This window comes from Leiobunum rupestre, chromosome 6 (assembly GCF_980474605.1).
Source record: "Leiobunum rupestre chromosome 6, qqLeiRupe1.1.hap1, whole genome shotgun sequence".
In the NCBI taxonomy this organism is placed as follows: Eukaryota; Metazoa; Arthropoda; class Arachnida; order Opiliones; family Sclerosomatidae; genus Leiobunum; species Leiobunum rupestre.
The window spans coordinates 23735601-23761702 of NC_143389.1; the positions used below are offsets into that span (position 1 = coordinate 23735601).

Sequence of the window (26102 nt, forward strand, 5' to 3'; positions counted from 1 at the left end):
TAAGGATAAATGAAAGTAAATTCTACAACTTTTAATTTTTATCAATATTTAAATTAGTAAGTTACCACTCAAATTTCCTTTACTAAAAAATAATGCACTTTGGTAAAGTATTGTTCAGAAACTTATTTCTAGCCCAATTTTCAAACTACAAGTCTGCTTCTAGTTCTGTTAACTGGTGTCTGCTTAAGTTGTAACAAATCGGATTTTGTATCTTGCCTTTAAGTAAATAATTTGTATACATATTTTATTCCTAATACTTATCTAGTCCAAATTAAACGACTTGTGTTGTTTTGATTATTAGTTTTATGATGTCTAAAAAGTCGAATGAGAATGACCATTTCAAAATAATGCATCTTCTGTTTGAGGGAGGTAAGTTTAATTTTCACACTGCATTACTACAGCACTTAATTTTGAGTGGGTATTTTTTTAAACTATAGAGTCCCTCCACAAAAGGTAAAGCGCGTTTTGAAAAGTAACCTAATGTAATACATCTGCCATTGTTGGCATCATTACTACTAACTTCGAACTTTGCCTTGAAGGGCTATCGGCCCAAGTACAGCGTATCGGTTTGATTTATTAAATACATATATTTTAGTTTCCCCAAACATTGTTGGTCTTTTTTACCTCTTCAACGTTGTTCAATAGTACTACTTATAGGCACTATAAACCTTATAAATAGACCAAATACCATACAAAATGATAACCAGGTTATTTTGATGGTGATAAATACCACTGAAAATTAGTTTTTCGTATCTTATTTGAAAATAATAATCTTCGTAAAGAAAGAAGTGTTAAGAATAGTTTATTTTATGTCCCATTTCAATAATTTTTAATTATTTCACCAAAGTAAGGGTTAGCTTTCTTTATGAGCGCTTTTCAGTTTTCATTAGGCATTGGACTTGAGAAAAACTTAGCTGGCGAAGGAGATTCCTTGCTGTCGTTTCCCGAAAGTTATATACAGCACCTAACCCCCTTGTGGTGTTAGTGTGAACTATGTAATCGGGTCAGTCATTTATTTAGGTATGAACGAGGTTTATAGGGCTTCTAAGACTAATGTCAAGTAGTATATTCATCAAGAAGCCCTATCACCCATAGTGCAATGTTTCATGCTTTAAAGTTCTATAAAAATCATAATATTAGAAATAACAGAATCAGATAAGAAATCCCTATATAAAATTAGAAAATCTGTGAATCTGCTTCAGTATTTCAAAAAACCACTAATTTTAAGAAATTCTTAAATCATTCTAGAAATCTAAATGACAGTACTACGGCCAAAATCCTACCAGGCTAAATAAAATATTATTTGCTTAAAGATTCGTTTTCTCCTAAATCGTTGGCTGTTTTTATTTCAAGTTCTGTCATTCTCATTTCACACCAAGGGTGGCTCTCATCTTTTTGGCTGTACCTACAAATCTGAATCTTGTTGCGATTTTATGTTTTTGTTTACTTCAAAGCCTAAAGTTATGATAAAATCATGTATAAATTATCAAAATTATTTAAAAAAAAGTTTTCCAAAACCAGCTAAGCGTACATTATAATATAAATGTCTTGCAATATGCATACTTTACTTATGTCGCATCTTCTAAAAAGAAGATCTACTGGTCTAACGTTTCTAAGAAATCCTTGCCAATCTTTGATAAGAATATTGGGATTGTCCTAAGTCTATAATTCAGTTCCATAAGGGTGTTATGCAGTTGGTAAAAATAATCAGCTATTGTAATAAAGTCAAGTTGTCACATAAATTGGTGGCATTATTCATTTCTCTGGTCTTCATTTACATGACCAACCATCACTACCATCTGAAATTGATTCAGTAGAGACTTGCACATGACAGATTAACATTCAGGACTTAGTAGCTTAAATTTATTAAAATTTATTTACTTTCATGTAGGTGCTAAACTTGGTGCTCAGTCTCAAACAATTGCTACGGCAGCAGTATTCTATCATAGGTTTTTTGAACAGTGCAATGTTGAAGACTATGATCCACACGTAAGTTATATTAATTTTATTAATTATAATATTTATTTGATATGAAAGCATGGAAAATGGGTTCAAATGAGCTAAAAACAAATACATGCTAATACACTGCAAACTGATTGGTTATTAAGAGAATAGCTCCGGGAAATTGGACACAATGGACTACACAATAAACCCAAACGTATTATTTTTGTTTCAACTTCCCCAAATAAAATTTTTTAAATGTCACATTTTTGTTACAAAAAAGTGGAATTTCCAAAATTTTTATATTTTTGTTAAAGGTTAATGGAGTGATTTCAAAAATAATTTTACAAGTGAAAATACTACTACATGATACAATTTTGGAATTGGTCATTTTGCCAGGAACTAAAAATAATACATTTGAGATTTTGGGTTTGTAAATCATGAGCAAGAAATCTGAATAAAAATGTAAAAAAATACATTCAAATTATTATCTTTTAATCCCTTAAATTTAATAGAAAATAATAAGATGGCCAACTGATAAAAAAAAATTCTTCTCTCCCATTCAAGAAGTGATTCTGAATTATAATATCGACAAATACATGTACAGAAGAGATAATTTTTGGGCTTTTGATATATTAGTAAATTGTGGCTTGCACGATTTTGCACGTATGTTGAAAATTAGTAAAGAATACTTAACCGTACAACAGAAAGTAACCAAATCATGTGACCGATCGTTCTTTTTTGAAATCACCTTTTGGTTGTAGAAATTACCTTATGGAAAAAAAGTAAATTGTTAATTTTTTTACCTTCTGTTTTAGCTTATTGCAGCAACCTCCATGTACCTTGCTGGCAAAGTAGAAGAAGACCATTTAAAGATTCGTGATGTTGTAAATGTGTATCACAAGTATGGTTTTTAAAGTACCTGTAAATTTTATTAGTGGTTATTTTTGCTAATTTTAGAGCATTCATATCTAATTTTATTAACTGACATCCATAAATAAAGCTACCTGCTTAATGTTGCGCAGTTTTCTTAGCTGCTGAACATGAATACTTGATTCATTAAGTACTTGCATGTATATTAAAAGGAATGGGCTACCAGGAATATGTCATAGAATAGTTGTCATGCAATATTTATATTTTTATTAGTTTTACTGATATCGACAGATTTCCAAGGATAGCTAGAGTTCCTACACAGTACTGATGAGCCCCAAATGGGCGAAACCGGTCTACTGTTGGAATCTCTGGCCTAAATTTTGACTTATGATATTTATAATTGATGTCTTTTATTAGGGTGATCCATCCAAATTCTGAACCACTGGACTTAGGTGAAGAATATTGGTCTTTAAGAGATGCTCTGGTCCAAGGTGAACTATTACTTCTCCGAATGCTTCAGTTTAAAGTTTCAGTTGACCATCCCCACAAAGTAAGCCAAATTTTACCAATTGTTTGAGGAATTTTGATTGAGTTTTGATACGGGGGCATAGCCAGGAAACATCTAAGATTTTTTCCCATCATGTCCCCCCCAAATCCTAGCTATGCTATCATTGTTTTAAAAAAAACACTAAGAAATGTTTCTATACTTAGCCAAAAATGACTTTGTAATTAGTGAAAACACAGTTTAGGCTATAATGTCAGTAATCAGTATTCTGAGTATTATCTTGCCAAGTGCCAGAAATAAGCCAATAACTATTTGCTTATTTCTGGCACTCATAAATCATAAGCCGTCATTTGCTATACAATGCTTTAAGAGAGTCAGTCTCACTCAGCCACTGTGTGCTTGTTAATCATCTTGGGTGTTTATTAGACTGTTATTGTAGTATGCCTTAAGCGGGTGGGCATCATAGTGGTATAATGAAAATAACGAGTTTTTTTAATAACATGAACAAAAATTCATTTTACCTGCAAAAACCTAGATCAGTGGATTTTTCAAGAAAAACTTTTCTGGCAACCCTGTTTAATATGGTCTTTATTAAGGGATATTTCCTTCAGCAAGCTGATTTTCAAGGGGTCCTGGTTAAATATACAAAGTTTGTAGATAACAGGACAGGAAAAACAAATTAAGTAATTCCTACATTCTATGCAGATTAAAATTAATTAAATTGTGAAAGTGTCTAGCTATTAATTTCCATATTAAGGGGAACTTCTACAGTTAAATATTCTTATTATACCAAGAAAAAAGTGGGAAAGTAATAATTGTTATGGGGCATTTTGCTGGTAAATAATTGCATGTTGACAATTTAAAGAAATTCTACACTTCCAACATAACACCTAATTAATAAATTGAAATTTTAGCATACATGTAGGTTGATATTTTTGTTGAATAGTTTTTTTTCATTTCAGTATGTCTTGCATTATTTGAAGTCTCTCCATGATTGGTTTGATCCAAAAATATTAGAAAGAATACCACTAATGAGAATGTGTTGGTCATTACTATGTGATCTTTATCACGATCCAGTTTGTCTAGAATTTAAACCTCAGCATGTTGCAATTGCAGTAATTAATACAGCTTTACAATGCTATGCTTTGAAAGTTCCATACAGTGAAGAAGCAGTTTTAAGTTGGTTTGAAGTAAGTTTGTACAAAAGTCAATTTAACATAAAACTACATTCTATAAACGTTTCTAATAGACCCTATGTGAAGATTTGACAAGAGATAAAATGTGGGAAATCATGGAGGCTATCATGTCAGTGTATGATGGAGAAGAAACTACTTGAATCATGAAATTTTTTATTGTACCAAATTTAAATTAACTGTAAGGCACTAAAAACATTATATTTTGCCAACATCTTCTTTCAATGTAACAGTCCTGTTGAAAACCATCTGTAAAATAAACATTTTCGTAAATTTTAATTTCATCACAGTAATAATCCAATATACAGAATTTAAATTATGAATAAAGCAATGGGGATATTCCATAACATGATGAATAATAAATTCCACTGAAACGGCCATATGCTTACTTTATCCTTGGTTGAATCTGGATCAACACTGAAAAATCCAATCCTTTCAAACTGAAACTTAGCATAAACTTTAGCATTTTTCACCGAACCATCAACTAGAGCTTTCTTTAATATGGTCAAAGAATCCTGAAGAGAAAAAGAGTAAATGAACCCGAAATTACACACAATGATTAGAGTAATGATTTTAGCTGATTGAGAAAGATATCAAGCAATAAAGTCACATTGCCAAGTATTCTAGAAGTAGGAAATTCCAAATATTAAACTTACTTCCAAAATTTCAGTTTTGCTATTAACATGGCCAAATCGAAGATTCTTATGAAGTTATTCAAAATTTTATAGATTTCTTTTAAAGCAAAGGTGGTTAAATTTGGGTAAATAGCTAATTTTGGGTAAATACAAAAATTTCAATATTAACCCAAATTTCTATAAATATTTTAATTCAGGTAAATATCTAAATTTTGGTTAATTTCTAAATTTGGGGTCATTCCACGACAAATCGACCAAATGTTTTGGAATTTTCCACCCAACCTTTTTAGATTTGGATAAAAATTAGTCTTAGGGTTATTCTGGTCGATAAAGCTGAATAAATTTGGGTAAAAATCTAAATTAAAATGGGGAAATTGGGTAAATTTACTATATCTAAATTCAGATAAATTGGGTAAATTCATATTAGATGTCTAAATTTGGGTAGATTGATCAGGTACTGTAAATTGGGTAAATTCATACCTAGTGTCTAAATTAGATATTTACCCTAAATTAAAAATTTTACATGTACTTAATAAAGCTTTTCGAATTAAATAACCTGATAGAATTTCATCCAATTTAAAGTACCTGATAAATATTATCAAATTTAGACATTAGATATGAATTTACAAAATTTAGAGTACATGATCAATCTGCCCAACTTTAGATATTTGATATGAATTTACCCAATTTACCTGAATTTAGATATTTATAGTAAATTTACCCAATTTACCCATTTGAATTTAGATTTTTACCCAAATTTATTCGGCTTTATCGCCCCGAATAACCCTTATGACTAATTTTTATCCAAGTCTAAAAAGGTAGGGTGGAAAATTCCAAAACATTTGGTCAATTTGTCGTGGAATGACCCCAAAATTAGAAGTTTACCAAAATTTAGATACTTACCCAAATTAAAATATTTACAAAAATTTCAATATTAACCCAAATTTCTAACGCGTGGCATGCAGGGCTTGTCACCACCCTCCTACGCATTATAACCCGGCCACCTGAATTAAAGGCTTCAAAAGTCGCTTGAAGACTTAGGCCTAAGGTGGTGCCTTGGGTATTAGCCTAGCTGATTATTATTATTATTATTATTTATTATATTTTAGTTGTCAAAAACGTTTTCGGTTGGCATGGTAAAACTTAAGCCCATCGCATTTTTTCCCTTTGGGGTTTTTTAAGTTACGTGAAGGTCTACTTAATCCCTGAATTTAAACAAAATCGATGAGTTACACCTCGGGTAGTCTCCTTGTTAGTGAAACCATTTGCCACAATACAGTTTCTACTTAATTTAATGCATGTACTAAGTTAAAATCAAAATCGGTAATGTTGCAATACCCTAGCATACATGGATAGTGTAACATTATCATTCATTATGATTATTATGCAGGGTGTCCGCTAAAAAATTATCCGAAGCTTATAATTGAAAATCTATTTTTCCTAGGAATTTGATATTTTCAAATCCTATAGCACAAACAGGGAGTCTTTAAAATTCAAGGTCATTCAAAATCTCAAACTGTTTTAAATCTCTGTTCCAATTAGAGAGGTGCACACCATCGCATTTTAGGTCCAAATGTCTCGAAACCAATGTAAATTGATCAATAGGCAGCCAATAAAATAAACACAAAAACAAGGTCAGATAATAATGGCCAAGAAATCATGCTTCGGTGTTAATAATTTAGAAAGTACTTGGGGTACAGCATCAACATTTTACTCTGTTAAGATATATTAGGCTATGCAATCCATGAAATTACTAAAAAATATTTTCAATTATTAGCTTTGGATTGTTTTTTAGTGGACACTGCATAATTTGATTAACTAAATTTTTAATAAATGGTCTCTGGATGATAGTCAAACAATCTGAAAATGTAAATCTTATTCAAATTGGTTCATAACACTTGAAATCAGTGCGGTGCCAATGGTGTTTTAGATATTTTGTGCATACCCAAACAATTTACTTGTTTCAGACAAAAGCAAGGGAATATTAGGGTATGAAAACTAAATACAGAGTCCCGCAATGCTGTCGTTGGGAAGACTACTCTGTATAAATGCTTCCCGTAGTGAGGAATTTGTAATCTGGGCATAAGCAGCTCTTTGAACGCTGTGAAGCATCTTTTCACAATAATTTTCTTTCCTGACAAGGTTTCATATAATAATTTTTTTTTGGAATAAGGAGTGTCACTCTTTAATGCTAAATTTTTGATGGAAACAAGATTTAACTAGTTTATTGAAGTTGTAAGGCCCAAAGTTGGCGCCAAGCCAATAGTGACTAAAGCGCCCCCTATAACCTTAATATAAAGGAGTAGCACGGGGCAGAACGTGGGCAGTTGCAGTGGGGAGTCCCCCGGAGTAGTTAGGTGCTCCCTCCTTGTAGAATCACCTTCAGACCACCCTTACCAAAAAATAAGTTGGATTTCAGTTTGTATTTAGTTTGTATACACATTATTAGTTGATATTGAGTTGGTATTAAGGAGGCTCAAGTTGTCAGCATATTTCAAGTTTCTATTAAAGGGGTAATAAGTTGTTATTCAGTTGGTAGGAAAATGCTGCTTTTGCTAAGTTTATAATTAGTTGGGTTTTAGTAGTCAGGAAATTACATAATATTTTTAAGTTGGTTTTTAGATGTTTCCCTAGTAGGATTTAAGTTGGTTTTAAGTAGTTAAATGTAAATGTTGATTCTGGTTTAGTTGGAAATAAGTTGATTAATAAAGAGGATTTAAGTTATTTTTAAGTAGGCATTTGTCCCAAATACAAACTGAAAACCAAGTTGAAATACAAGTTGTCCTAAGTGGTTTTTAGCCAACTTATTTTTTGGTAAGGGCATAGGATCTCTTGTTCGAGTATATTAAAAGTAATGCTAATTATTTCTAGTGGAATTTATTTATTTTACGGATACCCAGTGGTAGAAATTTAGTCCCTTACATTTTGGTGCCCCGAGTGAGGAACGCAGCTATATTTTCCGAGGGAAAAGCGTAAAAGAATTCATTAATATGCTCGCGCAAAACCGTAAAATTCCTAGTGAAAAAGGTCGAAGCTGGGGGATTCTGAACAGCAGCCGCCATATTGGATCTTGTGCCGTTTTCGCGCCAAATTCGTTAATAACGTGGGCACGTGGCTCGATTACAGCCAATAATGTTAAAGTCAAAGTTAAATGTCAACCTAAATGTTATGCAACTTTTGGGTGGACAGTTTTGCTACTAGTGTTCTTACCATTCACTCCGCAACCGTAACGGCTTAGCTAAATTTAGCAAAAAAAATGTCTTATTCATTTGTTAGCTAGACTTGCGATCTTCACTTCAAAAAATTATTTAGTTAAAAAAGTAAGTCAATTATAGAAATAATTACTAACCTTGTTGCAGTCACTAAGAAAACCTTCTGGAACTTCATTTGTGTCTTCGGGATTTGGATGCTTAAATCTAATAAATGATAATAATAGACAATTTTTTCAAGAAATGAATTATTTAAATTGATGGCTCTTACATGTGAAAATGTTAGAGTAAAAAAAAGCAGGTAAATAAGGCTGTTTACCCAAGATACGTCATTTCAAATTTGGAAACACACCATTTGATAATAATATATTACAGATTTAAGCTTATTGTAGGTTTATAATAAGTGTAAAAATTAAAAACAATTTTAAATAAACCAGTTTATAAACTGATAAAATATTAAATATTTTAGCTGAGAAACTAATAGAAATATTTTATGGGATTAACCATAGGTATTTTGGTGGTGCTCACACATACTTTTTAATAGGATTGTATTCTAGAAGGCAGTGCTACAACTAATTTTTTCTATGGAATTATGTAAAAAAGGTATTTTGTCATAATGTGGCAGCTAACACAGTGTTGTGTACAAATTTCATTGAACAAGCCTTTACGTTTTACCGAAAGTTGGAAGACAATTTCCTAATTTTTCCCTTCCCTTTCTAACCAATGAAAAATGTACACAAGAAAATGCACGACTTCTGACGGGTTGCGTTCTCCTTGTGTGGGGTGCTGTGTTTGTTACTCCTACATGGCAGGGTCAGCTAGTTTTGTTTAACTAATAAAACCATAGTTATTTTTTATTCAATTGTCTCCAACAGAAAATAGAAACTGAATAATGTTAATATTTTCCAAATAAAAAATGTTTTAAATTTAATCTCCACAAAGAATTTTTTTAAATTATTTAGATTATTTTTGAAAAAATACTCTTAAGAAGTCAAAACATTGAGGGAAGGGCTTGCCTGTAGTTTGGTGCCTTGTGTACCTCACTCCTGGCACCAAAAAACCTTCCAGAGCAAATAATATAAAACATTTTTCCTGGGAATTTTATATTTTCAGATCGCATAGCACGGGCAGCGGGTCAATAGATGGAACAAAACTAGGTTATTAAAAAGAACTATCTCGACAACCGTTTAGAGACTCCTGTTTCAATTAGAAAGGCGTGCGAAATAGCAATTTATGTTCAAGTGGCTCTGAACCGGTGTAAATTGGCCAATAGGAAGCCAAAATAAATACTAAAATTAACAAGGTCCAAGAGATCATACTAAGGTGTTAACAATTAATTTAGAAAGTACTTGTGATACAGCATCAATGTTTTCAGGACAATAAGCCTTTCTATAAAGTCATTACGCTTGCCAAACTTGTTTTAATGTATCGCTTTCATTATGAGATGTTCAGTTCAGTTTTGAATGTTAATTATTTATAAAAAGGGCGACTCATATTTTAATTCATGTCTTGTTCAACTTGTTAACATGTTCCACACACTCTTTAATATTTTAGCATAAAAGGCTCTCGTGCCCATTAACGCTAAAATATCAAGACACGCGTGGAACTTTTTTCACAAGTGAATAAGACATTTTATGCTAGCGTCTATTGGCTATCATAGTGAAACGTCACTTCTACGTCAGGAGTGACGCACCCGATACATCTATACAAGAAAGCTAATGTTACTTAATAGAAAGGCCTATTTCAATTTGGAAACATTTTATGCTATTAAAAATTGGTTGATCTTGAACCATGTCTTCAAGGTCATCCAAAGTGCATCTTGAAAACCATTAGGTTTGGATGGTCAGTTCCATTTTATATAAAAATTTATTTTAACCGACTAAGGTGGGGCCTTGGGTATTAGCCTAGCTGATTATAATTGTTAATTTGTTAATGGTTGTTAATATGAGCTTAAGTAAAATAAAATTTTATGTTGATAATCATTGCACATTATTTAGGACCATGTTTTTGGTGTTCATTTTCTTAGCTTCCTATGGCTAATTTACATCGGTTTAGTGCTGCTTGGAGATAAATTGCGTGTAAGATCTATCTATATTGAATTGGCAAGACAGTTTGTTATTTATAAATCTCTATTTAATTATAGTTAAATCTAATATACAAAAAATAGGTATGGTCTCTACTGACCTTAAAAACACAAAAAGAGAAAGTGAAAGTAAAAACAAAAAAAGTATAAGCAGACGACAGATAAATATAGTTTCAGTTTAGAACAGGGCTAGACATAAGTACTTTTCCTATGCAAAGTAATAACTATTTCTAACAAACTCCCCCTTACTTTGACATAGGTAAAATTAATATACAAATATACATATATATCAACTTATTCCCCCTTTTTTTTTTTATTTTGTTAACTTTAACATCATACAAAATTCACTATGTTTTCTCTTAGGAAGAATTTTAGTAAAAATATCTGCCATATTTTCATTGGTATTTACATAACTAAGTTTGAATAAGTTGTTGTCAATACACTCTCGTACATAGTGATATTTCATCTGAATATGCCGCGATCTATTATTTTCTATCTTATTTTCAGAAAATTGTATTGCCGCTTGGTTATCACAATAAACAATCGGCTGTCCAAAAGTTTCTTCTAATTTGGCTAATTCTAACAGTTCTTTAACAATACTAGTTAACCATGCAATCTCTTTTGATGATTCGGCTAAGGCAATGTACTCAGATTCCATTGATGATAGGGCAATGTTCTGCTGTTTCACACTTCTCCAGCTTATTGGACTGTCACAGATATTAATCACAAAACCGCTAGTAGATTTTCTATCGTCTAAATCCGATCCCCATGATGCATCGGTAAACACACTGAGATCAACTTTGCTGAATCCATGATAATGAAGACCGTAATGGCTGGTCTGACACACGTACTCCAACACTTGTAATAAGTAATTCCAATGTTTCTGACCAGGATTTGACGAATAACGTGCTAAACTTGCTACTACAAATGCTATATCTGGTCTAGTACGCTGCGATAAATACAATAAACTACCAATGAGTTGTCTGTATGGGTAATTATTATTCGGTTCTGGTGTACAGTCTCTATTTGACAATGATATCCCAACGGGTAATGGTGTCTCCCTTTTCTTCTCAGTTTTGATCTTGAATGTTTCCTGTAATTTCTTCACGTAGCTATTTTGATGAATATATACTTGTCCTTTTGAGGGAAATTCAAATTCAATCCCCAAAAAGTAACTTAATTCTCCTAAATCAGTCATTTCGAATGTTGCTTGTAGTTGTGTCTTTAATTTCTTCATAACGTGTGTATTTGATGCAAGTACAATTATGTCATCAACATACACTATCAATAGTCCAGTCAATCCAAATCTGTAGATACAGTTGCATCCAAAAAGTCTTTTATATCCAAGCTGAAGTAACTGATTATCTAATTCAGAATACCACTGCTTTCCACTCTGCTTTAATCCGTAAAGAGCCTTCTTTAGCTTCCACACATAATCTTCTTTTCCCTTTTGAATATATCCAGCTGGCTGTCTTAAATAAAGTTCTTCTTCTAATGATCCATATAAATATGCACACTTCACGTCCATGTGGGAGTGTAGCCATCCGAGACATGCAATAAATATCATTATACATGCTCTGATCAGGGTAAAATTTACGACTGGAGAATAAGTCTGATTAAAGTCTCTTTCAGGAACTTGAGAAAAACCTTGGGCAACTAGTCTGGCTTTGTATCTATTGATTTCTCCGTTAGAATTCTTCTTAAGATCGTACACCCATTTTGCTCCAATTATCTTCTTATTAATTGGTTTTGGAACAATCTCAAACACTTCTCTATCTTGAATGATATTAATCTCTGTTGTCATGGCTTCTTGCCATTTTTCACTATTTGGACTTCCAATTGCTTCGTCGTATGTTGAAGGTATTACTACACATCGGGCTTCAACATTTCCAGTAGATTTGAAAGTAAATTCTTTGGGGTTGTATTGTTCTCCTCTATCTGCTAAGTATCGCTTCATTTCAGGTTCTGATCTGATTTTCTGATTTGTAATGTTATCATAGTGATAAACGTCAATTCGATCACCCTTTTTTCTGAGTATTTCTTCTCGTCTCCAACGGGGTATTATGGGTTGTGGAGGTGGTGGCTCTGGTTGTGCTCCTACTTCATCTCCTTCATCAGTATTCTCATCGTCCGATGAGTTGTCCGACTCTTGCGATTTATCATCATCTGACGATTCGTCTTCATTATCTTCTGACCATATTTGCTTCACTGGCTCATATGTTTCTTCTCTGGTTTCTTTAAGTATTTTAATACCTAACTTGCTCTCGTCGAAAGAAACATGTTTGGTTTCTAGAACTTTTCCTTCTGCTGGAAACCATATGCGATATCCTTTAGTATTCATAGCATAGCCTACCATGATACCAATCTTCGCTCTCTTCTCAAATTTATTACGGTGAGGTTGTGGTACAAATGCGTAAGCTACGCATCCATATCGCTTAAGATGTCGTAATGAAGGTGACGTGTTTCTCCATCTCCCTTCTGGTGTGATATTTGGTAGTTTCGAATGAGGTAATCTGTTTGATAAATACACTACTGTATATAATACTTCTCCCCACATATAATGCGGTAGTCTTGCATCTTCAAGCATTGCTCTAATTCCTTCTAATACTGTTCGATTATATCGCTCTGCAATGCCGTTCATTTGAGGACTATATGTGTTCGTCCTTTGACACACAACTCCGTCCTTTTTACAACCTTCCTTGAAATAATTTGCACAGTATTCTAAGCCATTATCTGTGCGTATTTTCTTGAGTTTCAAACCAGTTTGTCTTTCTGACATAGCCTTATATTCTTTATATTTATCATATGCTTCGCTTTTATTCTTCATAATATAAACTATTGCCTTTCTAGTATAATCGTCTATGAAACTGATAAAATATCGTGACCCACCTTGAGATATAACAGGTGAAGGTCCCCAAACGTCACTGTGGACAAGTTCTAATGGTTGTTTTGTAGATATATCAGGTATAGATTTTGAGGCGGCCTTTGTTGCTTTTGCTACTTTACATGGTATGCAGTGGTCAATTTCTCCTTTAAATTCTGGTAATCCGTGAGCCATATCTTTTCTCTGCAATTCCTTCATCCGTTTGATTGAAGGATGTCCTAATCTTTGGTGCCATCTTGCTGTATCAATTGTTAGACTCGTGTTACATCCACCCTTCACTGAGAGTTCCTTCCTGGGTTCTTCTCTACTTGGAATGTATGCATCAACAACATAAAGATTGTTTCCGGTTAAGGTGGAAGATAAAACCAACGTCTTGTTCACACCGTATACTTTAATCGAGCCATTAACTATTATAATCTTACATCCTTTATTATCAAATCTTCTGGCTGATAATAAATTTCTATTATACTGCGGAACATAGAATACATCTGTCAAATGAATGAGATTATCTCCATAAGGTGTTTTTACCACCATATTTACGACCCCAGTTCCAAAAGCTTTTGCTTCACCTTGAGCAATATCAATGGGTACTTCTATTTCCTGATATTCAACGAACCAGTCTCTTCTATGACAAAAATGGTGTGTAGCACCACAATCAAAAATCCAAGAATCTTTATCCGATGTTGAAATCATTGTAGTAGCTAAATATGCATTTCCATATGAATTTCCATTATCCCAATCGCTGCTACTGCTTGCATAACTGTTTCTAGTTTGATTAGCTGACCTTTGATTGCTCGGATAATTTGATCTATTTCCTTTCTGATTTACAGTGCGGCCTCCAGTTTGAATATTTGCATGACAATTTCTTGCTATATGACCAGTTTTTCCACATCTATAGCATTCAAAACTTTGACTAGTATTCTGATTCCCTTGATAGCCTTTGAAATTTCCACGCTTTTGTTGTGCACCTCTATTTTTCTGTTGATTATTCTGATTGGGTTGAATGGACATAAGTCCAGTCTTCATATCTGTTCTTTCTTCCTCTTGGTGTACTAGTTTCTGTCTTTCATATTCGGCTATAAGGAGGTTTTTGACTTTATCTGGAGTAAACTCTTCATCATTTAGTTGATAAGCTCTTTGAATCGTGTTCTCATATTGGGCGGGTAATTTACAAATCATCTGGTATGCTATTTCGTCTGGAGCTAAAATACGTCCTGCTAATTCCAATTGTTCCGCTGCAGCACTGATTCTCCCAAGATATCCTGACATGCTTTCAGGTACATTATATTTCAGACTCAGAAAATTCAATCGTAATGAAGCTATTCGTGCTCGTGACTTTGGTTCATAAAGGTCTTTAAGTGCGTTCCATACTTCTACGGCTGTTTCATATTGTGATACTAAATTCTTATGCTGGTCATCTACTGCCAGAGCTAATTTTGATAGAGCTTTTTGTTTTCTGGTTTCATATCTCTCTTTTACTTTAGAATCTGCTTCTTCATTTGGTTCTTCATCTGTTTCATCTATGATCCCCCATAGCCCAAAATCTAGCAGAGCCATTTTCATATTAAACTTCCAGTTTACATAATTCTCATCATTTAATTTATTAAATGAAAATGATGTTCCAAGGGATGTCAAGGAATTATTCTGTTTTTCCATTTTTAACTTTAATCTGTTTTGTTCATTTCCATTCTGCACTTTCACTAAGCTAAGCCTAACTCAAACACTGCCAATTCACAAATAAATCTTTTCTATTTTATTTATTCCATATTAACCACGCTTTCTGCTACCAATTGTAAGATCTATCTATATTGAATTGGCAAGACAGTTTGTTATTTATAAATCTCTATTTAATTATAGTTAAATCTAATATACAAAAAATAGGTATGGTCTCTACTGACCTTAAAAACACAAAAAGAGAAAGTGAAAGTAAAAACAAAAAAAGTATAAGCAGACGACAGATAAATATAGTTTCAGTTTAGAACAGGGCTAGACATAAGTACTTTTCCTATGCAAAGTAATAACTATTTCTAACATTGCGATGGAACGGTCTCTAAACCCAACAGTTCTCGTGTTAGTTTTTGAATGACCTTGATGACATGGTTTTGTTTCATCTAATATCACACCCTGCGTGTGCCATGCGATCTGAAAAGATAAAATTCCTAGCAAAAATGAAATTTCAATTATTAGCTCTCAATAATTTTTTAGCGAACCGTCTGTATAATGTTCTTCTCCCACTGCTAAAATTTTGACATTCAAAAGACTAGTGGATGGCGATTTATACACCAAATGTTCTCTTAATCAGAAGAATTTATATTCTTAAACAGTACTTTCATAGCTTATTTTCCAACACATCTCACCAACTCCAAAAAAATTTGTAACTCAGGCTAGCTTTCCGATTATATGGACACTTGTAGTAACATATATTACATACATATTAAAGAATAAAAACTATAACTTACAATCTCTCATAAAGACGAACTTCACAAACTAAAGGAAGAGAAACCCAGTGAATGAATGCTTTTGGCTTTTCAGTTTCTGTACTGCGTTGGCATGTTACATGAATCTGTGTTATGTCTCCGTTATTATTCTTCACTAATTTCTTAAATGATATCACATAACCAGCATGTCTTAAGCCAACAGACTGTTTGGTGTTCAACCGTCTATATCCTTTCTCTTCATCCTAATATAGAAAAATAAAATAGAAGATAACTAACTGTAGCTCACTTGAAATATGCAAACAAACATTCCCCTCCATGACACTGTAAAGATAATTTTAGTTATTTGATGTGTCCTGTTCAATAACTTGAGGATTACAATTTAACCTTTTAATTTTAGTACGCCTATAAATATACTAATGTAGTAGAGATTTTGAATTTTTTATTAATAATTGACAAGATAGTTGTGAAACTTTTCTGTTTTCAAATTAATGGTATTATACTCTAAATGGCATAAAAATATAGTTAGTGCACCCTTTCTAAATTGTTCTACTTCGAAATGGTTTATTCTGAATCCACCAAAAAAAGGAAAAAATTATTAATGATTGTCATACCTCTCTAAAATCACTTCTTTCAATAAATATTGTAGAGCTAAAAGGCACTTTGTGGCTTCCTTTGCTGGGGTCTGAAGGAAAGTTAGGCACATCAATCTCAAGGTTGCTGCTAGAGCCTGGAAAGTTGTCTATAACTACTTTCAAAGGCTCAAGAACAGCCATTGCTCTGTAAATATTTAGAATAACGAATTTAGTTTATCCTGAATAATTGAGTCGATTTAACACGTGACCTAGATACAATTCACAATAAGCAAGACTCAATCTCTTTGTACCTAAATTTAGATCATATTTAACTTATTAAAGATGCAACTCTTAAATTGCAAAATATTAAAACCACACTAAAAATAAATTAAAATTATTGAAGTAGCACACATTGTATGAATGTTAAGTATTGCTATCAGCAAATTTTTCCAGTCCCACTAGATTTTAGATCAACTGGATTTTTACCTGGGAGCAGAGACATTCAAACTATCACGAACATAGGACTCTAGCATTTGGAGGTCAACTGTACTTTGTGAACCTGTTAAGCCAACCTGTAAAACAAAAGGTTTATTCTTTTAATATGGACTTCATTACTCGACATTAAAGTATATTAAAATGATACGACAGTTAAAATAATTCCCTTTAATCAATTTATGGCACAAACATTTTTTTAAACACTGATTTAAAAAATTTCACGTTCAAATCTAATTTAGCAACCCTAACTCAAGGAGGCTTTACATACAGCCAAATAATTATTATCAATAAGGAAATCAGGGTCAAATGTGTAAAATTTTAGGGAGTTTTTAACATTTCGAAAACTCCATCAAAACTTCTATCAGCACCCTCCCATTTGAAATGTTTTACTATAGTTATATACATAAAATGCACAATTAAAAGATTGAAGTATCGCGGCACCTTTAAGAAACATGTCCTAAATTACATACACGATACTCCTAATAAAATATGTCTTGTTTACCTTTATCAGACTGTGGGTTAAGTTGAACATCACAAAATAAACTAAATATTTTAGCCTCTTAGGCATAAGGAAAATGAGATATACGTACACCAGCACAAAAATTGTTGATACCATCTGAGGGAAACCCTCTCCTTCTTAGCGCTGTTAGCGTATAAAGTCTTGGATCATCCCAATCTCTAAAATCAGCGGAAAATGAATCAGCAGTAAGTTTTTGCACGAAAACAGAAAACAGAGTTAAAAAGTTTAATACCAACCTGACAATACCTTCTGATATTAATTTTCCAATTTTTCTTTTTGAAACAACAGTGTAATTTAAGTTAAGTCGCCCATATTCCCATTGTACGGGACAATAGACATCTAATGAATTACACAGCCAATAGTAGGATGATCGTCTGGAAGGTAAGAAATTTCAATTAGTAACTCAAACCAGATATTAGGGGTGATTTCCAAGTGCACTTTCGATAAAATTGATTGAAAATGGAAATGTATTTCAAATTTAATCCTTAAGTTTTTTTTGCATTTTAGAAAATATTGGTCAGATAACTAGGAAAACCGTGAAAATATATTAAAAATAAAACTCTTCTAGAGATCAGAGTTTACTTGTTTAAGCCATAAAAATTATGAGACTTGAACAATAATAAAATTTATCTCCTTTATCTACAAAATTATTAATATCTCAATCCTGCATCAGTTGCTTCAAGAGATACTGTTAGGGTGAATTACGTAAAATCATCTAAACTTTATCTTCACAATGGTTCTATAGATCTTTATGAAAATCAAAGGCAAAAATGTACCCTTGTACATAATCCTTAAATTTCATCTAAACTTCAATCTTCAAGTGCCACAAATTGGGGTAGACCTGGGGTACTCTTGAAGATTTGATATAATGCAAAAGTGCTAGCTGCTAATCACTCTGCCACCACACATAAGACAGCCACTAACAAGAGTATAGTGTTGCCTACATTCGCAATGAACCTCAGTCATATTGCTAGCACTAAAAATCCTGATGAATTGTTCAGCTATACACATATATGTGTATAGCTGAACAATTCATCCCCAAAAGTTAAAGTGTCTTTTGGCTTACCCAAAACATGGTCTATAACATGTTCAAAAAATTTTCAATAAAAAAATCGTTACACCTTGGGATTTATTTCAAAATAAGAAAAATAATAACTTGTTACTTCAGTCAATAGCTAATCAACATTAGAATTCTGGACTGAAATCTTGGGTATTATCACCAGAAGAAAATATTAAGATATTAAGATTAAGAATTAGAAATGTTCTAGACAAAATTTTCGTACTTAGATCAGAATAAAATTGGAACTACTTAATGAACATAAAACTACTGTTCACCAAGAAATTGGGCTAGATTAATTATCAAAGATTGGTCTAGAAGGTATAGCAAAAAGAAAAAGGAGTACAGAAATAGATGTTGAAATATTTAGTACCAATTAAGAAAAAAAAATATTTACTGAAAGCCCTTTTTACATGTGCTACGTATGCATTCTTTGGAAATAATACTATCTGATCAAACTAGTATATGCACCTTACCTAGATTGAAATTCTTTAGTACAAAGAGAATGAGTGATATTTTCCAAAGAATCACAAAGGCAGTGAGTAAAGTCGTAAGTTGGATAGACACACCTGAAAGTACAAAACAAAACTAATTTAAGTTAGTATACTATTTTAAAATTGATATTAAATAACATGGAAACACATACAAAAATGGAAATTTTAACTAATATCGGTGTTTATTTGGTGTGCTGATTTAAGAAATTACAAGTTAAATATGCTTCGCTTAACAAAATTAGATTTCATACTTAATTTATTAGATAAAAGTTAAAGAAAGATATAAAAAATAATTTCAGAAATTTAATTAGGTTCTGACCATTTATTTCCAGTCCTATGATGGGCTACAAATCGAATTCGATATGCAACTGGGTCCTGTTTCCCTTCTTCTAAAGTTACTTTCATTCGTAAAGTGGCTTCACCTTCATTGATTTTTCCCTTGCGCATGTCTTCAAAAAGCTGTACACTTTCATCAATAGGACGATCCCTCCAAGGTGATGGAGGTGGATTAAACCCTTTTATTTCTTCTTGGCGTTGATGACAAACATACGCCAAGCCCTTTTTAATAAGTAACTGGGCAAACTTGTACAGATCATCAAAGTAATCAGACGAATGGGTTATTGCATGAGGTTTATAGCCTAATTAAAAAAAAATCAAGGTAATTTTCACTAACCAGGTCCTTTCTAAAAGGATCCACCATGCCTCAAAGGGAAAAACATCAGCTCTCTTGCAGAATTTGCCTGAGGAATACACGATAAATTAGCATCACTCAACTTTAGTGTGAAAAATATCCAGGATGGTTGAGCCACCTGGATTAAAGGCATTAAAATTCTAACCTAGCTGATCATTATTATTATTATGTACCGGGTGCTGCGCAGCCCCTTGGACCAGCCCTAGGCTTCACCGCAATGCTCGTGTCTGTTGTGTGTTGGAGCTATACGGTATACTCGCAGGGGCAAACGCGCTGAGCCAGACGAGACAGCGCAACATTTTACACTCTCTCTTCTCGCACTACGCTGTCTCGTCTAGCTCAGCACGTTTGCCCCTGTGAGCATACTGTATCGCTCTAGCACACAATAGACGTGAGTATTGCGGTGAAGCTTAGGGCTGGTCCAAAGGGTCATGCAGCAACTGGTACATAATAGTAATAATGATCAGCTAGGTTAGAATTTTAATGCCTTTAATTCAGGCTGCTCAACCATCCTGGATATTTTTAACACTAACCTTGAGCGATGCTAATTTATCCTGTATTCCTCAGGCAAGTTCTGCAAGAGAGCTGATGTTTTTCCCTTTGAGGCATGGTGGATCCCTATATTGTGGCTGGTAGAGCCTTTTAAGTTCTCAAATAACACTCAATATTAGGACCAATAAAAGTTTGAATTCGGAGCACATTGCTTATCTCACATCATCAGAGGAGTGGGCCGCATATCCTCTCCGGGTTAACTCCTCCCAGATGTTTTCCCACGGTTGAATACAGCTAATGCAACCACTACAATGACTAGCTGGAATTACTTGCTTTTTTCTAAGCACAAACAATGGAATTGCTAAAATTCTACTTTTAGTTTTAACAGTTAATAAGAATGAGTGCCATAGCTGCCTGTTCGAGGAGCACCAGAGCTTTATAGGCTTAGATAATTAAATCTTTGGGCGTCACAAAATTAATCTTCACCATATTTAGATCGCAAAAATAAGCAAGTTCGATATCTTAACTCAAAAAACCACCACCAAGTCATTGTTGAGCATAAGCTTTAATCATTATAACTATTGCTGGTATAATAATGGTGGAAAATCTTTTTAATGACACTCCTTTTGGGTTAAAAATTACACAAATTAGAAATTTATCACACTTCATTCATGATCAAAAAGGTCATAATTTTAGTGGCATTGCTTTAATTTCCCTCCTCAGGCCCAAATTGGTATGATTATGGTGACAATACTCATTTGTATTACAATTGCTACACTCTAGAATTAAGAGAAGCACACATGATATAACTTTTCAAGAGATGGCAATAAAATATGATCTTAAACTAGGGATGCACCGATATGGGTACAGCCGATATATCGGCCGGCCGATATATCGGCTAATCGTGGCCGATAATATCGGCCGATATATCGGACGATTTTATCGGCCTAGGATAGCCGATATATCGGCCGATATTAACAAAGTTACCTATCACAATATTATGCTTTTTTGTTTACTCTCGTAACCTCCTGTTAAAAAATGATATTATCTATGGCTTTTGGAGTCTAAAAACCACTTATGATTCCTGACCGTTTTGGACGCGAATAATTAATTAGTTAGTTGAGTATCGCCTTTTTTTTAAAGTTTTTCCTGAAAATGTTTTTCTAATACCAGAAGTATCGGCTAATATCGGCCTCGCTTAAGCCGATATTGGCCGATACCGATATTTGAAAAATTAGCCGATATATCGGTTACCGATACATCGGTGCATCCCTATCTTAAACTGACTTCTTTTTACTTGTAAGGTCAGTTGCAGCATTGATTACACCAAACATAAAAGATGGTGGTTGACTCTCGAAATAGCTAAATTAATTAATAGCTATGATATATATATAAAACTATCTTAGTGTACTTTACTTTTAATTTCAGTACTTCATTATATAGTCTTTTATAAATGAACACTAATATCAGAAAGGGTCTCCTGCAAGCTTTATAAAAAAGGGAAAAAAGGTGCTAATTTTTGCTTTCCCCTGCCTTCCTATTTGTGGTGAAAGCTCGATTCATATGAATAAATAAAAAATAAATACCAACCTAGCCATTCCACCATATCTTTAATTCCTAGAAAAAATCTTTCTTCTTCTTTCTCGGGATTGGTATCATCATACCTTAAAACGCAAGCTCCACCGTAAGCAGCGGCATAACCAAAATTTATGTTGATTGCTTTGGCATGGCCAATATGCAGAATGCCATTAGGTTCTGGAGGAAATCGTGTTCGAACCTGAACATAAATGTAAAGGTTTATCACTCGATGGCTCACCTATATATATTGCTTAGGGTATATTTATCAAGGTGATTATTTTTATTATCATTATTGTTATACAAATCTGGCCAGATTTTTTGATATGTTACTTTCAGTTTAACTATTGTTGAAGATTAAAATATTTGTATATAGTAGTTAAACGATAACGGTTTTTTAAATTAACTGTATAATTCACTCCATTTAGTTTACTTTGTTCCTTAATATGTTCTAGTAATCAGTTTATGTTTTTTAATAATTGCTTGGTTAATTCATCATGCTTTACTGATGTTGAAGTCACATTTCAACAACTATTAACATGAAATTATTTGGGGAATATATTGGAAATAGATTTATGAATGATCCAAATTTAAATTTAAATATTATTGACACTATTAAAACATGGCTTGCGAGCATTTAACTTCAAAGATTTTGAACCTAATTACAATGATAAAGTGTAGAACAATAAATAATAAAACTACTATGATTACTAAATGGTAATCCACCAATAGAGAAGTGGTAGTAAATTATGTATTCACAGATAAGTGGATTCTGTAATTTCTAAGCATGTGCGAGTACCCGATTTTAATCGAGTACTCGATCGAGTATCGAGTCGGGTACTCGACTCGATACCCGAAAATTGTTATTAAAAAAAAACGAAAAAGTTTCGGGTCTAAACTCAAAGCATAGTCTGAGATTTTCGGGTACCCGATAGGCCAATTTTTGCAAAGGCCCTACCTGCGAGTTTTCGGCGGGATATTCGAAAAAAAAAAACCTGTTACGTTTTACGGATTTTTTCCCAAAAAAAAACCATCTTTTTGGCTTGGCCTTAAACCCTCTAATTGGTCGAAGAGTCAGAATAAATTCTTAGGTTCTTCCTGATTGGATATTGTTTTAAAAGCAAGTAAAGGTACAAAATGAAACTGAAATTAAAAGCCTAACCATAACTTAAAGTTCCCTCACCTCCCATTACTTTTTGGTAGCTTGTTAATCACTAGTCACGAACCTTTTGTAGGTGGTTTAATTTTAGTTTGGAAAGTTAGGCTCAGTAGTGTAGTATATTTAAAAGCTTTAAATATGACTCAGTGTTAATTCACCAGTTTTGAAAGTTAACTTTGTTTTTTCCTAATAAAATTTAGAACTGAATACTCGAACCATAATTTTTAGCTAAGCATAATTATTCGAGTACTCGAAGTTACTCAAGTACCCGAGGTTACTCGAGTACTCGAAACCCCTTTTTTAATCTAAGCCTAAATACTCAAAAACCCGATAAAATTTAGATACTCGACTCGATACTCGAAAAGCAAAATTTTTAATACCCGATACTCGACCCGAAAACCCAAAATAAATATTCGCACATGCTTAGTAATTTCTCATAAAACAGACAAGTTTTCCCCAGGTAATGTTTAATAATCAACCCCGCTTCTACCCTCTCCGCAGAAATGAAATTTCTGATTTATTTATGAAATACCTTTCCTCCAGTTTCTTTGAGATGTTCTTGTAACAACTCCATAGTTTTCGAGGTTATAACATAGCCATCAGTCTTGTAATTTTCCCCAACTTTATGAAAGTGTACTTTCGTTTTCATGAGCTCCGATATTGTAGATGCTCCACCTGAAAATACAATGGGATGTTACTATGAAACAATAACAAGATCAACTCCCAAGTGGAAAAAGATCCAGATGGTTAAAAGTGTGGTAAATAATTGAAAATATCAAACTTACAGCCCATGCAGCAAATAGTTTCTAATATATTTTTTACACAAATGATTTAATTACGCGTATACCAGCATATAAGTATAATATTTTGAAAACTATTTTCTGTCTTAAGTGTTCTGAATTATATTTTAAAATTAATGGTTAGATAATTTATTTGTAATTTCGTGGTTTTAACGTAATTAATTCAATATTCTTGGCTATTATTAGACACAGTCAGTTTTTACAAAATTTTACAATATTTAAAAAAATGTCTTAGTGGTAGCAAAGAAGACCGTAAATTTCATACGTACTTGAAGTGTTATCTGGTTTCGCAGAGGAATTGTCATTTAACGTCACTGCCGTAGGCTTCAATTCTTTCCCTTGGGTGGAAGACTGCAAAACAATTAGATAATAAAATAATGTAACTATAATTTCTTAAAATTTAGCAAATGTAAGTATAGAAAATGACTTAATTCTTTGAAATATTAGATTAATTCACGCAAATTGCTGATACAAACATTCTGAACAATCCCTAGAGATGTTTAAACTAAATATTTACCTTATTTTTGGCAACTTTCTCAGTGTCTTGGTTTGTTTTTGGTCCTAATAGGTCCAAAATTTGCAAGTCAACCTCATTCTTCACGCACTTTCCATCCGCAAATTTCAAATTTTTCCGTGCTTCCGCTAGAGACAAAAACATCAAATTAAAAGGACCACAACTATAATACAAGTTTCATAACATTCATCTACAAAATATATGTAATGGTACTCACCCATAAGAAGACCCATGTTGTACCTATATCGTTGTTTAACAAGTTCATCTTTATGTTTAGATATAATTACTTCTACAACTTTCTCAATTTGTTCAGGAGACACCTTTACACCAACTCCAGAATATTTTTCAAAACCTTCTTTGTCTAACACATCTGCCGGGTGGGAGAGCAGATATTCAAGGGCAGCTAAAATTACAAGCAAGGAAAATGTTAAATGAATGATCATATCTTAAAACAGGGTTGCCACAATATTCTCAGATTGAAATTCCCTGCCTTTTTAAGGCCAAAATTAGACAGTTTTTAACTTTTACATTTATCAAGAGTTAATAAATTTAAAAAATTATATTTCAGTACAAAAAATATTTCAAAGTTAACAAACCTTTCAGTATCTAAATATTAATAACAAAATTTGTCATAGATCTAGAGTAACATTACCTTAAAAATTGTCAAGATTAAATTGAATTCTGTAGGGGAATTTGTTCTAACTACAATAAAAAAATATTGTTTAATATACGTTAGAGAAAAATTACATAACTATGATTTTAGAAGGCTAGTAAGAGACTGACATGTGAATAATAACCAAATGTCAATAACAAGTTTGCCATTGAAAAAAAGTTTAGCGATATATGACGTCACATATGCCTAAGTCATTATTTTTTACCACTCCTCTTTGTCATAAACTTCATATTTGTGACATTGCATTTTATATTAGTTTACTCCTCTAATTGTAACATTACCCTTAAGTTTTGTAAATTTGTATTATTAACAGGTTTCGTAAAAATATCCGCTACATTACTCACAGTATTTACATATTCTAAATTAAATGTCTCTCTATCTATGTTGTCCCAAAAATTGATATGCTTTGAGCTTTGATTTTCAATATGGTTCTTTGATAGTGCTATGGCTGCTTGGTTGTCGCACAGAATGATAGGATTATTGAAAGAAATCCTGAATGACTCCATTCCCTGTAGAATAGGTTGAAACCAGAGGAACCCAAGATTTTTCATTGAAAGCGTACATCGTATCAGCTGGCAAAGTTGAGTCCAATGTCAATGTCCTAGATTGCAGGTGAATTGTGACAATGCAATGTATGTTATATCTGGTCTGGTGTGTTGTGCGATGTAGAGAATACAACCAACCAGCTCACAGTACGGATATCACTCCATATTCTTCATACCTCCAGATGTGTTTGGACATAAAATCCGCCTTTGATAAAGACATATTTGGCAACATAGATAGCTTTACAGGATGTTCAATATTTATTTTAAATTTCTGTCCAAGTTTTGTGAAGTAGTCCGTTTGATGTATTTTTAGAGTGCCATACGCTTTAAATTCAAATATTACCCACATGAAATTCTGGATTGGTCCAAGTTGTTTCAAAGTATACTTGGTTGAAAAAAGCCTATATGCCTCTTATATCCAATCACCATTGCAAGCCAGCACCACCAGGTCATCCACATATACAAGAACGATAACTTTAAATGGAATGAAATATATACAATTTGTGCCTGGTAATTACAGGAAACCCAGTTCTTTAAATTGCGGTTTAATTCCAGGAACCATTGCCTTCCACTTTGAGGTAGTTCATAGAGTGATTTCTGTAGACTAAGACAATATTCATCCGGGTCTTCCTTACAATAGCCTGGAATTTGCTTCATAAGAACAGTTTTGTCTAGTTTCCCATAAAGATACACATTTGTAACATCCATATGGTTATGTGCCCAATCAAGGCATATGACGAATAAATATATAAAG

The 26102-nt window shown here is 32.9% G+C and overlaps 2 protein-coding genes across 2 annotated transcripts in view; one reads left to right on the top strand and one right to left on the bottom strand.

The window, feature by feature from the left end:
- The first annotated feature begins 231 nt into the window (after positions 1-231).
- Positions 232-4704, top strand: koko (cyclin Q). Its single transcript, XM_090177566.1, has 6 exons — positions 232-369; positions 1892-1989; positions 2760-2845; positions 3232-3364; positions 4282-4509; positions 4569-4704. The coding sequence occupies exons 1-6, from the start codon at positions 306-308 to the stop codon at positions 4653-4655; spliced, it is 696 nt and encodes a 231-aa protein (XP_090033692.1). The 5' UTR covers positions 232-305; the 3' UTR covers positions 4656-4704.
- GlnRS (Glutaminyl-tRNA synthetase) overlaps positions 4663-26102 on the bottom strand; it is a 32657-nt gene continuing 11217 nt past the window's right edge. The window contains exons 3-17 of the mRNA XM_090177565.1: positions 24348-24533; positions 24134-24258; positions 23886-23967; positions 23349-23491; positions 21673-21859; positions 19219-19537; positions 18882-18974; positions 17585-17722; positions 17419-17506; positions 16820-16905; positions 16373-16538; positions 15783-16003; positions 8497-8563; positions 4902-5027; positions 4663-4761 (exon numbers count right to left, since the gene is read on the bottom strand). Coding sequence (XP_090033691.1) covers positions 4711-4761; positions 4902-5027; positions 8497-8563; positions 15783-16003; positions 16373-16538; positions 16820-16905; positions 17419-17506; positions 17585-17722; positions 18882-18974; positions 19219-19537; positions 21673-21859; positions 23349-23491; positions 23886-23967; positions 24134-24258; positions 24348-24533 — 2078 coding nt within the window. The 3' untranslated portion in view covers positions 4663-4710. The remainder of the gene's footprint in view (positions 4762-4901; positions 5028-8496; positions 8564-15782; positions 16004-16372; positions 16539-16819; positions 16906-17418; positions 17507-17584; positions 17723-18881; positions 18975-19218; positions 19538-21672; positions 21860-23348; positions 23492-23885; positions 23968-24133; positions 24259-24347; positions 24534-26102) is intronic.

What these genes read in the sequence shown, in the direction of transcription:
- koko (XM_090177566.1), top strand. Translation starts at nt 306, where the DNA reads ATGATGTCTAAAAAGTCGAATGAGAATGACCATTTCAAAATAATGCAT. An exon ending in TTGAAGACTATGATCCACAC is followed by an intron (nt 1,990 to 2,759) that starts GTAAGTTATATT and finishes CTTCTGTTTTAG; the next exon opens with CTTATTGCAGCAACCTCCAT. An exon ending in GTTGTAAATGTGTATCACAA is followed by an intron (nt 2,846 to 3,231) that starts GTATGGTTTTTA and finishes GTCTTTTATTAG; the next exon opens with GGTGATCCATCCAAATTCTG.